This window comes from Scyliorhinus canicula, chromosome 9, assembly GCF_902713615.1.
Source record: "Scyliorhinus canicula chromosome 9, sScyCan1.1, whole genome shotgun sequence".
NCBI lineage: Eukaryota > Metazoa > Chordata > Chondrichthyes > Carcharhiniformes > Scyliorhinidae > Scyliorhinus > Scyliorhinus canicula.
Genome location: NC_052154.1, coordinates 112,236,736 through 112,254,518, shown reverse-complemented (window position 1 = coordinate 112,254,518; position 17,783 = coordinate 112,236,736). Strand labels below are relative to the sequence as shown.

At 49.9% G+C, this 17,783-nt stretch overlaps 1 protein-coding gene across 1 annotated transcript in view; it reads right to left on the bottom strand.

The window, feature by feature from the left end:
* f2 (coagulation factor II (thrombin)) overlaps nucleotides 1-17,783 on the bottom strand; it is a 128,178-nt gene that overhangs the window by 46,312 nt on the left and 64,083 nt on the right. Inside the window, exons 8-11 of the mRNA XM_038807411.1 lie at nucleotides 16,435-16,566; nucleotides 9,147-9,270; nucleotides 7,465-7,632; nucleotides 5,470-5,643 (exon numbers count right to left, since the gene is read on the bottom strand). Of these exons, the coding sequence (XP_038663339.1) occupies nucleotides 5,470-5,643; nucleotides 7,465-7,632; nucleotides 9,147-9,270; nucleotides 16,435-16,566 (598 nt within the window). The remainder of the gene's footprint in view (nucleotides 1-5,469; nucleotides 5,644-7,464; nucleotides 7,633-9,146; nucleotides 9,271-16,434; nucleotides 16,567-17,783) is intronic.

The following is a 17,783-nucleotide window of genomic DNA, read 5'->3' as shown; positions in this document are numbered from 1 at the left end:
AATCCAATAAGCCACATCATCAGCAGAGAAATCAAGCCACAACCCTGGATCCTTTGCTACATTGTGATTTACTTCATCTTTTGCAGACAGAATAATTTCACCACCATCACCATGGTCCACAGATTTTATACAAATTTCACAGACTGCAGACAAAGTTTCCCCTGCTTTCATTTATGTGTGGGGAGGGGGGGGGGGGGGAGGATTTTTTTTCCCCCTTCGATTTCATAACCCTTGGCGGAGGTCTGCACTCTCTGAGTGCTCTTGTTATTATTGTATATATCTGTATGTAATTTTTTCATTTAATGTGGGGGCCCCTTTTTGCGGATCCTGGTTCAGCTGCACCATTTGCAGTACTGCACCATATGGCCCATGGACCATGGTAAATTCGGCTATGGAAAATTTCTGTGGTGCCCCCTTCCCTTGATGCCCTAAGCACGTGCTTATTTTGCTTAATGGTTAATCCACCCCTGCTAGCATCCTACTCCCCACTGATTCCCCTCTCCCCACTCCTAGTGCAAACAGTCAAAACAAAGGCAGGAAAGTAAAAACAAACAAACCCTCCCAAGGTCCGAACATAGAGACCCACCCACATTCCTTAACAAAGAACTGTAAACCAGCCTAACCCCAAAAAACAGAAAAACAATAAAACAAAAGAAACCCAAAACCCCAAAGTTTTTCACAGCACAGTACATTCACTCCACCTCCCCTAAATCAAAGTTCTAGGTCCTCCTTCTCTTGCCAGTCCATTCGCTTTTACAAAGTCCACTGCCTCCTCCGCTGAGCCAAAGTACAACTCCCGGCCTCCATATTTCACCCATAGGCGAGCCGGGTACAGTAGTCCGTACTTTACACCCTTCTTGTAAGGGCCGACTTGACCTTATTAAAGCTCGTCCTCCTCTTCACCAGTTCTGCCCCCAGGTCCTGATACACACGAATCTTGACGCCTTCCCAGTTGCATCGCCTCGTCTGCCTGGCCCACCTCATGATAAGTTCCTTATCCAGGAACCAATGCAACCCCCCCCCCCCCCTTCCCCCCCGGGGCTTGTGCATCAGTGCCCTGTGGGCTCGATTCACCTACAATAGCTGGTCAAATGCACCTTCCTCAAGCAGCTACTCCAGCATATTCCCAATATACGCACCAGCATCCGTTCCTTCGCTCCCCTCTGGCAGGCCCACAATCCTGATGTCCTGTCTACAAGAACAGTTCTCCAGGTCCTCCACTTTCTCCAGCAGTCGCTTCTGCTGGCCTCGCATCAGTCCCATCTCCGCTACTTGGTAGTCACCACTGTTTGTATATATCACGTACATGAGGTGTAATACGGTAAGGCTCCTGTACTACAGGTACGGGGTTAGATCCCTGCCTGCTGGCTCCGCCCAGTAGGCGGAGTATAAATGTGTGAACTCACTGAGCTGCAGCCATTTCGGCAGCAGCTGCAGGAGGCTACACATCTCGGCTTAATAAAGCCTCAATTACTCTCTACTCTCGTCTCGTCGTAATTGATAGTGCATCAATATATTAAGCAGAGATGTTATAGCGATGGACCTCCGCATCAAGCCAGATCGCCTGCAGCTGCACCCTCAAGCAGACAACGCCACGTCGGCCTTCGCCCACTGGCTAGCTTGCTTTGAAGCCTACATCGGATCTGCGACAGAACCAAACTCCAGATCCTGTATACACGGCTGAGCTCCGATATCTTTACCCTTTTCCGGGACACACCCACCTACGCTGAGGCCATGGCGCTTCTGAAAGAGAACTACACCCGGCAGACCAACAAACTCTTCGCCAGGCACCACCTGTCCACATGGCATCAACTCCCTGGTTGGCTGAGATGTCGTTGGCAAAGATTCAACCCAAAACAAAAATAAAGAGACCCCCCCCCGGGTTGCTGCTGCTGCTGCTGACCTTTTGATTTTTTAGTTCTGCCAGGAGATCTAGGAATGGTTGCCATCTCCTGAAAAAACCCTGCACTGACCCCCTTAGGGCAAATTTCACCCTCTCCAATTTAATAAACCCTGCCATATCGTTGACCCAGGCCTCCACGCTTGGGGGTCTCGCATCCTTCCACTGAAGAAGAATCCTCCGCCGGGCTACTAGGGACGCAAAGGCCAGAACACCGGCTTCTTTCACCTCCTGCACTCCCGGCTCCACTGCAACCTCAAACATTGCGAGTCCCCAGCCTGGATTGACCCTGGATCCTACCACCCTTGACACCGTGTGTGGTGAACTCGATCCACTGGCTGAAATATTTTAAGGCCTACCTGGCCGAAATCAGCACCGCTGAAACTATGGAGTAACAAAAGCTCAGCCTACTGCACACGAGGGTAAGCCACAGAATTTCTACACAACTAAATCCAGCCGGTTCCTACACCGCTGCGCTGCCGATTTTGGACAAAATGTATATTAGGCCCATGAACGAGGTCTTTGCCCGCCATGTGTTCACGACTTGCCGACAATGGGCTACTGAAACTTTAGCTGAATTTGCACGCGAGTTGAAAAATCTCTCAAATGACTGCAATTACCAGGCCGTAACCGCGGGCGAACATAGGGAGCTCGCTGTACGGGATCTTTTTGTAGCGGGTCTTCGATCTAGCTATGTACGCCAGAGACTATTAGAAAATGGGGCCCAGGGCTTAGAGACTACCGTAGAGGCTGCTATCACAATGGAAGTTTCCTTCCGCAGCCTCAACTCGTTTCCCGCGGACCCCGCTAACCCGGCATGGGCCCCCGACCTGAGGACCCCCCAAGCCTGTGCCGCAAGGCCCTTCAGCTATCGCGCTGCCACAGCTGGCCGATCTACTGTCCCAGTTGACTACTCAAACTATCCAGCTAATTACTCAGCTCCCCCAGCCAGCTACTCAGCTTGCCAAACCAGTTATTCAACTGCTCCAACCTGCCACTATTCAGCTCCCCAAACCAGTTATTCAACTGCTCCAGCCTGCCACTTCTGTGGACAAAGCCAGCACCCGTGGCAGCACTGCTCAGCCCAATCCGCGACCTGCAGCAGCTGCGGGAAGAAAGGCCACTATGCCAGAGTGTGCCTCGGCAGAAGGGCCCCAGCCCTCAACACCCCAACAGTCCAAAAAACATCGCCCCCAGCACCAGCAGGCCCGCGGGGCCCGAAACGCTGCAGCCTACGCTCAGGCTCCACCCCCTCCAGCCACGTGCGATTTATTGGGGCCGCCATCTTGGCAAACCTCCACCATGCGGCCGACCACGTGCGATTCATGGGGGCCGCCATCTTGGACGCCATCTTCATCACCACCCTCCACGTGCGATCCACGGGCCCTAGCTGCATCCCCAGACTCAAACAGCTCATCGGAGGAGTACGACCTCCCTGGGCAGTCACCACATGGCCCGCAACTCAGCGCAGTGTTCCTGCATCAAGCTCGCCAGAACGCAGCGGCATCTACTCGACAGAACGCCCGATCAGAAGAATTCGACTCCCCCGGGCATCACCACGCGGCCCGCAACTCAACACGGTCACCCTCGACCAATCTCGCCCCAAGCATCTGAGAAATTCGATGACGGAGGTCCAGATCAACGGGTACAACACGTCGTGTCTCTTCGACTCCGGGAGCACAGAGAGCTTCATACACCCAGAGCTGGTAAGACGCTGTTCCCTCCCTATTTATCCCGTCAACCACGCCTCCGCCTCCGCGTATCTCCTGTCCACCCTCACCATCTCCCCCACCAATCTCTCCCTTTCTCTCTGCTCCCCTCTCTCCCTGTGGGCCCGAATGGAGATCAACTCCCCCCAAACCACCGCCTTCAGCGCCTCCGAGACCTTCCCCACTCGGACCTCCCCATTGTCGTTGGCCTCTAGATACTTCTCGATGCATCCTCGAACCCGCCCCCTCGCCACCTCATCCGTCAGCAGCCCCACCTCCAAGCGCAACAACGGGCGCTGGTCCCTCTCCTCCCCCAGCTCGAGGTCCACCCAATGCAGGGCATGGTCCGAAATGGCTATCGCCAAGTACTCAGCGTCTACTACCCTCGTAATCAGCACCCTACTCAAAACGAAAAAATCGATCCGGGAGTAGGCCTTATGCACATGGGAGAAGTATGAAAATTCCCTAGCCCTCGGCCTCGCGAACTTCCAAGGATCCACCCCTCCCATCTGGTCCATATACCCCCTCAGCACCTTAGCCGCCGCAGGCCTCCTACCCGTCCTGGAACTGGATCGATCCAGTGGCGGATCAAGCACCGTGCTGAAACCCGATCGGCTAAATTTGTGAACTTCCCCCAAAAATGTAAACTTTAACAATGCTCACATACATGTAAATAGTTTTTCCACCACCCCCGCAGGACTCTTTTTTAACAGGGGGTGAATGTGGTAATCACCACTGTTTGTATATATCACATATGAGATGTAATACGGTAAGGCTCCTGTACTACAGGTACGGGGGTAGATCCCTGCCTGCTGGCTCCGCCCAGTAGGCGGAGTATAAATGTGTGTGTTCACCGAGCTGCAGCCATTTCGGCAGCAGCTGCGGGAGGCTACACATCTCTGCTTAATAAAGCCTCGATTACACTCTACTCTCGTCTCGTCGTAATTGATAGTGCATCAGCTGCTATCAAGGTGGACTGTTCCTCCTGCTCCCCCGTCTGCTCCTCCAACCTCTGGGTGGCCTGTCCCTGGGCTGCCAGTCTCGTCTCCACGCGGTCAACCACCTCCTTGATCGAGTTCACCGCCAGAGCCAGTTCTTCCAAACTTTCCTTCCGCTGCTGGGTGAACTTCTCATTCAAGAAGCTCACCAGCTGCTCCATCAACCACTGAGCCGGCAGGGCAGGCACCTGCCCCTCCGCCACCTCCGCGTGCGTTGCCAGCTCCTCACCTGACTCAGCCAACTGCTTTGCTGTTTTCCGGGTACTTCTGGTCCGCCGCTCCATAAACTAGGGGTCACTCTCTTCTGCTCTCACTTCTATGCCTTTTACCTCCAAAATTCCTGCTGCAAACTGGGACAAAGGCCACTAAAAGACCACCATGAGCGGGAGCTACCAAATATGTGATCAGTCACTCCATGGCCGCCACCGGAAGCCGCATCCGGGCATTTGTGCCTCTCACTGCCAAGCCCGGTTCGGGCAGCACGGTAGCACACTGGTTAGCACTGTTGCTTCACAGCTCCTGGGTCCCAGGTTCGATTTCCGCCTTGGGCCACTGTCTGTGCGGAGTATGCACGTTCTCCCCGTGTCTGCGTGGGTTTCCTCCGGGTGCTCCGGTTTCCTCCCACAAGTCCCGAAAGACTTGCAGTTAGATAATTTGGACATTCTGAATTCTCCCTCTGTGTACCCGAACAGGTGTCGGAATGTGGCAACTAGGGGCTTTTCACAGTAACTTCATTGCAGCGTTATCGTAAGCCTACTTGTGACAATTAAGATTATTATTATTATTATTGAGACAATAAAAGCTTCTGTGCCTGTCTAAGAGCATAAAAAGGTGAAAAGACCAAATAGCATTAAATGCTAACCTGCGGGTGACATCTTTGTTGGGTAGGCAGATGGGTGATATATACTCAGTGAACACAATGGATTTCTTCATACGCAATAATGCAATATCACGGTTAAGGTTTGTTTTCCAGTCATATTTATGATGAACAATAATTTTGTCGAGTGCAATAATTTTTTCTCTTTTGCTTTCGTATCTAAAGGATAAAAGAATCAACAACAAATGTTATTGTCACAACGAGAACGAAGGGGTGAATCGCGAGAAGGGAAGATGTGACAGGAAAGAATGGAAAGCACATAAGAAATAAGGAAATGTTGGCAGAAAGGGAAGGAGATTGGGAAATAAGGAGCAATTAATTAAAACAAATCCCTGTACACAAAGCAACATTGTACACCTTTCCACACATTCCTAATCTTTGCGCTCTAAATGCGCTTCCAATGTAAAGTGCAGTTTATGGAGCTGAGTCAATGAGATTCAAATGTTACAAGTATCCGGCTACCCTGAGTTTTGGTTAATCCCAGCCTGTGGTGAATGCTCAACCAGACCAGGGCTGTATGGTCATGCATTTTCATGACCTACTGGCGGCAGAGAGTGGTCTGAGTTGCAGCCAGTTTGTGTGTGCGAAACGGGTTTAAAATATGTTAATTTAGCAGCGAGGGGGGCTGCGATCAATCTGCACAGCTCTCACAGTAAAGTTTGTAGAGTCTGTTTCTGTGTCCCAGGTTTACATCCGAAAGCCATCAGGAACATTCAAAATATGTTAATAAGGGGCCTAAAGCCTGTTGAGGACTTCTTGCCAAAATTGGGCTGCTACTACATTAGCCTGCTGCAGTCAGGGGACTGGGCTTACATATGGCCTAATCAATGACCCAAGGTACCACTAATGCAACAAGCATGCTTCCTACAAAGAAAAATTAGACAGAAAATTGCCTCCCACTTCCTCTCCCTCCGACATGTCTTTCCTTCCTGTCTCACTGTGGTGAATGTACTTCACCTAATGCATGAGCTGTCTGTACTGCCTGTATAATAATGTGACCCACGACCTGGAAGTGATGATACAGGCTACTTCCAGGTACTGTACTGGAACCCTGGTGGGCTCCGCCTCTGGCTCCGTCCTCACCGGGGCCACCTGTGGGTGGCACTCATTTGTACAGCCGACTCTGGCAGGTTCATGGATGTAAACTCAAGGTTCTCACGATCTCACAGTGAATTAACGGTATCACACAATTCATATTATCTGCCTCATCCTCTTTGCAATCAACCTGACCATTGCCACTTCCCTTGCTATTAAATCCTTTTGCTGAAGTGTCTCAGTTAAGTGGCCTAAAACTGATGGTTCTTTTGCCAGTGAGTTATTGGCCTTAATTAAAGTGAGGCCTGAGGCCCAATTTCAATCAGCCTTTGGCCTGGCTCACCTAAAGGATTGTTCCTTCAGTGCAGTCCAACACAGTATAATTTTTACCATCTGATGTCTTTACACCCAGACCTTTCAAATCCTTTGCTATGCGGAATGGCATTGAATGAACCATAACACTTCCTGCGACCGCATTGATAGAAAATAGGAGCAGGAGGAGACCATTCGGCCCTTCGAGCTTGCTCCTATTTGCAGAAGCAGGATGGAGCCGGAAGGTGCTGGTTTTCATTAATCAAAAACTACTTGCCAGGAGCAGTTAAGAGACCTGAATCTGAGTCCCATCTACTTTGGCTTCCAATCATTTGCAAATTAAAGGATGACGTTTTAAGAAGTGATTTTGATTCTTTTCACTTGGCCTCGTCCATTTTCCCTTATAATCTATGATCAGAGGAACAAGAAAGATTTGCCTTTCATAGGTAGAGCCATTCACAAGCTCAGGACATCTCTTAGTACTTCATAGCCAATGAAATAATTTGCATAGACACTGGTGTAATGTAGAATAAACGGCAGCCAATTTGCACACATCAAGCTCACACAACGAGTAATATGAAAATGACCAGAAATCTGTTTTTTGTGGTGTTGGCTGGTATCTTTCTAGCCTACCCAGATCGTTCATGCTTCCCAAGACGGACAACGATATCCTTTGCTGTGAAGTTCTTGTCCCACGGTGGATACAAGATACAATGTGCTGCAGTAATAACCCACCGGTCACTCAATAGACTGCCGCCGCACAACAGCTGCTGTGGGCTTTTGCGGTACAGCATCACTTGCCTGTCAAGGAAAAAAATAGAATATTTAAAAAAGACAAATTAGGCTGCAATTCTGCGAGCAGATTGTTACCTAAAATTGTGCAGTTTGCGAGAAAGGTTGGGGGAAAATATGTGAACCCAGAAAAAGGGGCCACCTTCTTAAAACCCAAGCCAAGGTGGTTAACAGCAGTGCATTTACTTGCTGGGCCATTGGAGTTGTAAAGTCATATCTCATGAACAATGAGAAGACTTTGGAACAAGAAGGAACTTGCATTTATATAGTGCCTTCCACATCCCTCAGGCTGTTTCAACACACTTCATAGTGCTGAAGAGTGTGGATGCAGCAAGGCTCCATATTTGGCTGTGGTTTGTGCCGCGTTAACGTATCACTATATTTAGTCTGAGCAACTTGAGTTAATGAGGAGAAATAACAACCAGGGTTCCCGCCTCTGACCACCATCCAAAGATGCCCTACAGCAGGGGTGGGCAAACTTTTCCGTGCAAGGGCCACATTCAGAAATTCACAATTCACAAAGGGCCGCATAGTATATTAAGTAAAATAATTACTTCACCCGGTTATGATTCTGGGCGCCTCATATAGAACATAGAACAGTACAGCACAGAACAGGCCTTTCGGCCCTCGACGTTGTGCCGAGCAATGATCACCCTACTCAAGTCAACGTATCCACCCTATACCAGTAAGTAACCCAACAGCCCCCCCCCCCCCATTAACCTTAAAATAAATTTAAAAAAAAAAAAAAAAAAATTTTTTTTAAAATATTTTTTTTAAAAAATGACTTGGTGGGCCGCAGAAATACCTTTGGCGGGCCGCATGCGGCCCGCAGGCCGTAGTTTGCCCACCCCTTCCCTACAGGAAGAGACAGGCCAGAGAATGTCAGTCGTCAGCAGTGAGTGGGCTTGGAATTCAGGACTCGCTTGCTGGACTTACACATGGGGAGTAGCCACTTGGTAGTATCCAGGAAGTACTCCAGTATCGTCAATGAATTCAGAAGGATAAAAACCTTCAGCTGGTAACCTTATTGAATCTTGTCCTTTCGCTAAATCGGGAGGTAGCAGTGGAATAACAAGCGAGGGAAACACAAGATCATAAGGCCAGAGTTTTCACAGGGATTCTCTTCCTCACTCTGTGGTTAACAAGGGAGGCAACAACATTTTTTACCTATTTATGGATTAATCTTCATGATAAGAAGTGGACTTGTTGAAATGGCTGCCCACATTCACTCATTGGCGCTGTACAGAAGGGACATTACAAATTGTCAAGCTGTATTGCGGGACAGGGATATAGAAACATAGGAACAGGACTAGGTCATTCAGCCCGTCCAGCCTGTGCCACTATTTAATGCGATCTTGGCTGATTGGACACTTCAATGCCTTTTACACCCAGTGTCCCCATAACCCTTTAGTATAGCAACAATGCACTTGAGTGTCAACAAGGCTGGCTCACTGATGCCCTTTGCAAACAATCCCTCCTGTGTAAACCATTAAACATAATTACGTAGACGGGAAATATATTACCATGGCGCACTTCCTATTTCAACATCTGAGCCATGCACAATCCGCTCTTGCTGGGATTCCAGCATTGAGCTTTCTCCATTATCTTCTTTGTTTATGTCTTCAAACAATGGTCTCCGACCGCAATCTAGAAAGAGAGCATGCTGAATCAATCTTTGTCTACAATATCCACCTGACCTTATGTTAATACCACGATAATAAACTATCGAATGTCAGAGCATCCTGGGTGCAGGCTAAAGTTGTTCCATTACAACACTGAGTTCCCTCTTGGGTCCACCTTACCTTTTCAAACAGGCTGAGACTCAGTGCAGTCCTATGCTTTTACACCTGCTAGATGACTCTAATGTCCGCAAGTACTAAGGTAGTTAGTGTGCCCCATCTGATCTGCATAATAGGGACATGATGTCAATAGGATGGTTGACTATTGGGTGGTATGGCAGTCAACAGCTGGTAAGCACAGTATTGGAGTGATGCAACGGGACATGTAGCACAATGATGGATGATGGTAGGGTCTGGAATACATCGAGCAAAGAGTATAGTAGAGTATGGATAACTGGGACCCAAAATCTAGTTCTAAAACTACTAGTTCTCATCCTCACTAACCTGCCTGTCGCATGACAATGTCAAGTGAGGGACTTCCGGTGGCGGCAATGCGGAGCTAAGCCGCACGTTCGGCAGCTCCCGCTTTTTTTGGAATTTCGGGCTCTTTTACGAGCCCGCAAAGGCGCTGTTTCGACTTTCACCCGGGGGGAAACACAGCCAGTGTGCCCAGCGGCCGTGGATGGACTGGACTCGCAGTGGAGCAGTCCAGAAGTCGGCATTACCTTTGCGTCTCTAGTAGCCCGGCGCAGGATTCTGTTACAGTGGAGGTATACGCGGCCCCCGAGTTCGGAGACCTGGGTCAACGACATGGCTGGGTTCATCAAGTTGGAGAGGATGAAATTTGCCCTGAGGGGGTCGGTACAGGGGTTCTTTCGGCGTTGGCAACCCTTTCTCGATTTCCTGGCGAAGGGGTAGAGAGTGGTCGGTCTCGGCAGCAACCGGGGGGGGGGGGGTTTGGGGATGGTTGGGGGGTTTGTTTTTGCGGCGGTGGGTTTGTTATGTTATTTTCTTCTTTCTTGTATTGCTATTTGTTATTATTTATTTTGGGGGGGAGAGTTCTTTTCTTGATTTGGTGTGGGAACACGCCTTGTTTGTTTTAAATTGCGGGGAGAAAATTTGTTATTGTTATTGTTATTAAAAAACCGAGGGACTAGCTGTCGTCCAGTCGGGCATCTGCAACAGACAGTCCCATCGATTGTGGAGATGCAGTTGCAGAGTCAGGGACTGCATGAGGGGGTCTCGGGGGGGCATCCAGAACCTGCAGGGGCAGTTGGAGGAGTCCAGCCCCATGCAGGAGGAGGAAGTAGTGCCGACCATGCATGCCAACACTGCACGGGTGGCGTCCGCGGTGGAGGCATTTGGGGCGACGGTTTCGGCTATGGATCAGCATGTCCAAGGTCTGGGGCTTTCTGTGCAATCACTGGCCAAGGCCCAGGAGAAGGTTTCTGCCTCACAGGCGACCATATCCCAGAGCCACCTGGACATTGCAGCGGTGTTCCCGAGCGTGGCCTAGTCACAGCAGGCCATGGCTGGAAACATCGGCGGCATTGCCCAGGCACTGGCAGAGAGGGAAGTGGTTCAGTCCCAGAGTGAGATGGCACAGTCACTGGCTGATATGGCACAAACCCAAAAGGTGGTGGCATGGTCAATGGGTGATGTTGCGCAGTCCCAGACGGAGATGGTCCGCTCCCTGTGCTGCATAACCGTCGGCATGTAGACCCTGGTCGAGACCAGAGTGGGCCTCCAGGTCCACCAGCGTCAGGTGGCGGGGAGCCTCAGGAGATAGCTCCACTTGCACCCCTATCCCATGGAATAATCCGGGGGCCATCGGGCACCGTGAGGGAGGAAGGGGTGACGGGGCCCGTGTCGTGACTCCCGCAGGGGAGGTGCTGGAACACCGCAGCACCTCGGACTCCCCCACCCCCTCCCATCCCTGGCGCATCTGGTGGGCAGCGGGCAGAACCTGGCGGCACCATGCCTCCTGGGACACCCAAGCAGCAGCCAGCTCCATCCAGGCCCGGTCGCTCCAGGGGACACCCGCAACGAGGACCCAGGTCACAGGGCGGGAATTGCAGCAGGCCGCCTCCACCCCTGCTGTACCATCTGGGGAACCACCAAGACGTAGCGTTAGGGCCCATAAGGCCAGAAAGTTAGAGACCAGTTAAGTTGGCATGGGTGCAAGGCACAGTTTAATTATAGGGCATAGGGCACAAATCTGTATATACATTGTTACATAAAACAACTATTCACAATGTTACAACCTGCCTCTGTCAGATGGGTGTAAGGGGTGGGCTAGTCTGGGCTGGCCACAAAGAGGCCGGGTGGCGAATGAGCACTGCTCAATCACGGACCTGGTCACTGCATGGGCGTCGTTGTAGCCGGTCTCCGCATCGGTCTGTGACCTCCGGATAGGCAGCATCAGCCACGACCCCTGTGGATAACCTCTGTTGCCCAGGAGCCAATCTCCCAGCCGGGAGAGCATCTCAAACTTGTCAGGAATCATTGAGTGTGCCAGGGTGAAGGTTATGCACACTGCCCGGGTATCGGGCGCAGACGTGTATGATGCGCAGCTGATGGTCACGTATGAGCTACACGTTCACCGAGTACAACCCCTTACGATTTGTGTAGAGCGGCCTGTCATCTGCAGGTGCTCGTAGGGGGACATGAATCCCGTCGATCACCCCCTGGACATGGGGCATGTCGGCAATGGCAGCGTGCCCCACTGGCCTGGCATCCTGGTGGGCTCGGTCCACATTGAAATGGATGTTGTGAGTCACCTGGGTGTTTAGGGTCTCCGTGCTGGCGCGGATGCAGTTGTGCATTGAGTCTGTGAGAGCCTGGACAGGTCCCTACTCGCCGCCTAGAAGGACCTTGTGGCATAAAGATTCAGGGCAACCGTCACCTTGACAGCCACCGGGAGTGAGTGTCGTCCCCCACACCCCCACAGTGCCAGGTATACCATGATCTGGCAGATATGTTGTCCTGTCTCCCTGCTGAGCCGGAGTCTTTGACGGCATGCCCGGCTCGGTAGGTCCTTGAAGACAGGCGCTGCCGGTACTCACAATAATAATACTCATGATAATCTTTATTGTCACAAGTCGGCTTATATTAACACTGCAATGAAGTTACTGTGAAAAGCCCCTAGTCACCACACTCCAACGCCTGTTCAGGTACACAGAGGGAGATTTCAGAATGTCCAATTCATTTAACAGCACGTCTTTCGGGACATGTGGGAAGAAACTAGAGCACCCGGAGGAAACCCACGCAGACACAGGGAGAACGTGCAGATTCCGCACAGTGACCCAAGCCGGGAATCTGGGTCCCTGGAGCTGTGAAACAACAGTGCTAACCACTGTGGTAACCTGCTGCCCCCATGTGGCCTCATGAGGCGTCTCCTTGATACCTCCTCATCCTCAGCCTGTTTGGATGCTGGCTCTCCATCCTGGGCGGTTGCCTCCTGTCCCTCTGCTGCATGCTCCATTGCTGCAGCTTCCTCCTCGAGCAGCAGCTGCAGGGCATCCCCCAGGGCTGTGGCAATGAGCAGGAAGGCCACCATTGCTGGTTGAATTCCAATATCCATTGTCTGCAGGGGGTGAAATGCCGACATACTAGCATGGTGCGTACCCCCATGCCTTACCAAGTCTAACAGGCTACACAATGCCCAGTTGGCACTGTGGGCTCTGCCACTGCTTGCCCCACATTTCCGCACCCTGGGCCTGTCATTGCTTGGCACCTGGCGACCTCTAACCCTGGCACTAAGGTGCGGGGTGGTGGGATGGAGGATGGGACTCGGGTGCGGCGGTGGTGGGGTGGAGGCAACCATACGACCACAGTCACTCTGCACAATCAAGGCCAAGGTGGATGGTCAGTGGGGTGTGTAGCAAGGTGGCTGCCTTGCAGGCTGCGGCAATGGCGATCCGTGCCTGGACACCACTCAAGTCCCAACCAGTACCTGGCCTGGCAGCCCATAATCTCTCCTCTATGTCCTACCTTCTCTCTCTCTCCCTCATCAGCCATGTCGCCAGTTTCATGATTTTCAAAAGCACAAGTGAACCGCGCCATCGGGATGTGGGCCCACAGGAGGCAGAGAATCCCGAAGGCCAAGGAGAATACCAGGTCTGGCCCACTAATGACATGCAAACGGTGTTCCCTGTAGGTGCATTCCGTATCGCATTGATGCCGCTGTCAAGGTGACGGAGAATTGCGATTTGGTGTCAAATCAGTGTCTGCTGCAATTTCGGTGTCGGAACCTATTCTCCATCAAATCGCGTTTCCCGATTTCGACGTCAGCCAACGGAGAATCGAAGTTTCCATATGTTAATATATGTTTATATGTTCCATATGAAGTCATCCCAGTGCATCAAAGATCCCCAACTTTTTATTTTTTTAATTAATATTTTATTTTCCTTTCCATCACCCTTTCCACTCTGTGTTGTTTGTCTGTGTGTGTGTGTGTACATAGAGAGTGGGGCGAGTAGAAAGTGGGGGGGGGGGGGGGGGGGGGGGGGGGAGCTGGGACGATTAGGAAAGAGGTAGTAGATAGTTACATTTTCTGTCTGTTTAATTATAATACTGTACATAACACTTGTGTTTTAAAGTTACAAATCTGGTGAGTGTAGTTTATGTGGCTAAAACAAGGAGCTGAGGTATTTAAATAAAATCTAATTTCACCTGTGTTGCACTCTGGGCCAAGTGGGGCTATAATTGACCGTGCACTAGCCCAGGGTGACATGACAGTGGTTTCATACCAGTAGGATTCAGCATTGTTCATGGTAGTCCAACACAGCAGTATGGGCCAATGACCAGCCTCCCAGTCTCCTGGAAATTCAGCTGCCCCATAGAACTGCATTTTCATTATGTTATCGCTGATTAGCTGTGAGAAGCTAATGGAAAACTAGCCGAATGTAGTGCTGGTTCGACTGCCTGAACAAGTGGACAGACTTCAGCAATGGAGGTGGCTTGTGAAGGTTGCAAATGAGCTATGCTACCCGGGATATGGTGAGCACAGTAAGTCTTACAACACCAGGTTAAGGTCCAACAGGTTTGTTTCAAGCACTGGCTTTCAGAGCGCAGCTCCTTCCTCAGATGATGGTGCTAAGGTGCGGGGTGGTGGGATGGAGGATGGGACTGGGTTGCAGCGGTGGTGGGTGTGGTGATATACATCACTGTAAATACACAAGGGGTTAATGTAAATACATGTAGACTAGCTAGACACTAGACCAACCAAACACCGACTCTGATTCACATAAGCCGGACTTTACTCCAGACAGGGAGTGCCGCAACCTCAGTGATGGCACACTCAGGGTGACAGCAGATGCCACAACGACAGGAGATGGATCACTTAACAATTACACTGGATCAGTAATAGCAAGCAGTGGCTACAGTCCAAGAGGAATACACCAATATTCACCACAGCTATATCCACACATTTTTTTCCACACCAGCAGTGCAGCCAATGACAGCTTATGCTGGACAAACCCACTATTCAGGAATGCAGCAGCCAGCAGTCTATGCAGCATCTTCTCAAACAGGCCAGCATCACGGATTGCCCATGAATGGAATCAAGACCGAAGGAGGACTACCGTAAGCGCAATCTGCACTACAGACTGGATGCCTTAGTTACAGCCCAGGATTTGCTGCACCCAGCCTGGCCAAACGGCATATTCCTATCACATGCAAGGCTCTGGTTTCACACCATCACCCGGTATTTATGCGAGCAGCGATTCTGTTTCCAAGTCGACGAGTTTCAACAGTTCTCATCAGGATCACCCTTCCTGCACAGCATTTGGCCAGAACCAGTATGTACAGTCTTATCCAACTTCAACACATGGCACATACATGACATTGAATGATACTGTTGATGGTACCTCTTCAACGTCAACACCTTATCAGCTACAAGATGCCATCCGACATCACCATCACAAACATCGAAAAAAGAAGGGATTTCAAAACAGACAGCGAAGTGATTTGACCACTTCTTGGTTCCTGTGACACAGGGACATTGATGGCGTTCATAAGGACATGCCACCATCAAATTCACCACCCCACCAAGAGAGATATTTGACCATGCTGATTGATGGTTTTTGGACTCACATGAATGATTTGGACTTATTGTTTCATCACTGTTCCCATGACTTATATATACCTTAACTCATCTACCTGTTTTTTGTTCAATTTTCTTAAAGTGTTCAGATGCATCACTATAAATACACAAGGGATTAATGTAAATACATGTAGACTAGCTAGACACTAGAGGGAGCACCAGAGACATGACACACACACACACACTCAACCAATAGATCAGTTAGATAGGACACGACCAATGGGCATTCACAATACACACAGAGGTGACACGACCACAGGAGGGCATTACACCAACCCATATATAAAGGACACCACACACATGATTTGCCTCTTTCCAGTGGAGACAGTCAGTGAGTAGAGACACAGGGTTGATTCAATATCGCTCCGACCACGTGGATTGTAGCAGTCTGGTTAGTCAGTCTGAGGAGCTATAGTAGGATTAACAGTAGTGTCGAACCCAAGTTATAATAGTGTATATAGTTTAATAAACATGTTGAAGTTATCTCCACGTCTGAACCTTCCTTTATCAAGTGCACCACAAGGAAGCCGCTTATGCTACACCTAGAGCACAACAAGACAGTGGGGTGGAGGCAACCATACGACCTGTGTCACTCTGCACAATCAAGGCCAAAGTGGGTGGTCAGTGGGGTGTGTAGCAAGATGGCTGCCTTGCAGGCCGCGGCAATGGCGATCCGAAAACATTCACCTGAGGAAGGAGCAGTGCTCCGAAAGCTCGTGTTTGAAACAAACCTGTTAGACTTTAACCTGGTGTTGTAAGACTTCTTACTGTGCTCACCCCAGTCCAACGCCGGCATCTCCACATTGGGATATGGTGGAGTTCCTATTTAGCTACCCATGATGCTGGGCATCAATAATCTAACTTTTCTTGCGCCACTCTGCCCCTAATGAAAAACCCTCTTTCAATTCAGTTTCTTGTGTTAGAACCATTCACAAGAATTATTCTGCAGAGGACTGTCCCAGCTTGACCAGGGCTCATTCACATCACTCAGTTAACAGCAGTCCAGTGGGGAAGTCTGAATAAAGAGATAATTAACTGATTCTAACTATGGCTCATTAACAGTGAGAGGAACCCAACTGAACTTACTGCTCTCTCCGTTACCAAAAGATTTAGGATCGAAGGAGGTTGTATACTCAATCTTTATTGTTCGACCAGCAAATGTGTTTTCGTCCTCCGTTTCCTCCAGAGTTGGCACTTTGAATATATCCTCAAGGTCATCTGTAGCATGGAAATAAGGACAAGTGTTAATAAGTATCAACAATCTGTTTGAAATGCAAAGATTAGGGCCTAGACTTTTGTCCCCAGCTTGAGTGCGCAGAGTTGGAAGATTTTCCAGCTCAGTGAACCCCACCTTTAAAAATGTCAGCCCAAGAGTCAAGATTTTGTTGGGGTTGGGATGGGGGTGATGGGGTTTGAAATAGGAGTTGGGGAGGACAACCCCAGAACACGTACAGAAGGTGCCAGTTGTGAAGGGGGACTGGGAGGAAGGGTCAATTCTGGATGGTATGGTAGCACAGTGGTTAGCACTGCTGCTTCACAGCGCCAGGGACCCGGGTTCGAGTGTGGTGACTAGGGGATTTTCACAGTAACTTCATTGCAGTGTTAATGTAAACCTACTTGTGACACTGATAAAGATTATTATTATTAACAAGACGCAAAACATCCCTCCAGCCCTCATCCCCACACACTGCTCGTGCCTCATTCATGCTAACCTATCTCAACCCATGCACCTCTACCCACACATCATGACCCTCATAACCCCCTTTGCCAACCTAGTGCCAGCAATGCTCACATCCCATGAAAAGGACTTACAGAAAGGTTTCTGGTTTGTGTTCCTTTACCAGTACACACACGCAATGACCTGCTGTGTATTTCACTTTTGGGGTACTTTTGGGGCAGCATGGTAGCATAAGTGGCTAGCACTGTGGCTTCACAGCACCAGGGTCCCAGGTTCGATTCCCCGCTGGGTCACCATCTGTGCGGAGTCTGCATGTTCTTCCCGTGTCTGCATGGGTTTCCTCCGAGTGCTCCGGTTTCCTCGCACAGTTCAAAGACGTGCAGGGTAGGTGGATTGGCCACGATAAAATTGCCCTTAGTGACCAAAAATGTTAGGAGGGGTTATTGGGTTATGGGAAGTGAGGGCTTAAGTGGGTCAGTGCAGACTCGATGGGCCGAATGGCCTCCTTCTGCACTGTATGTTCTATGTTCTCTATGTTAAGCCATAGGCTTCGATAAGGTTAATCCCTTGACTGCTATTTCTATGTTGGCAATCTAAACCAACTTGTCTTCACACTAGACACGTTGTCCTTTGGGTTCTCTGTAAAGATTCTACTGTTGTTTCATGCGATTTTGAATCTTGTGCTGATTGATTCCTATGAAACAACTCTCTTACCACTGTATTGTGTACTATCAAGATGATAGTAGGTGAATTAGAT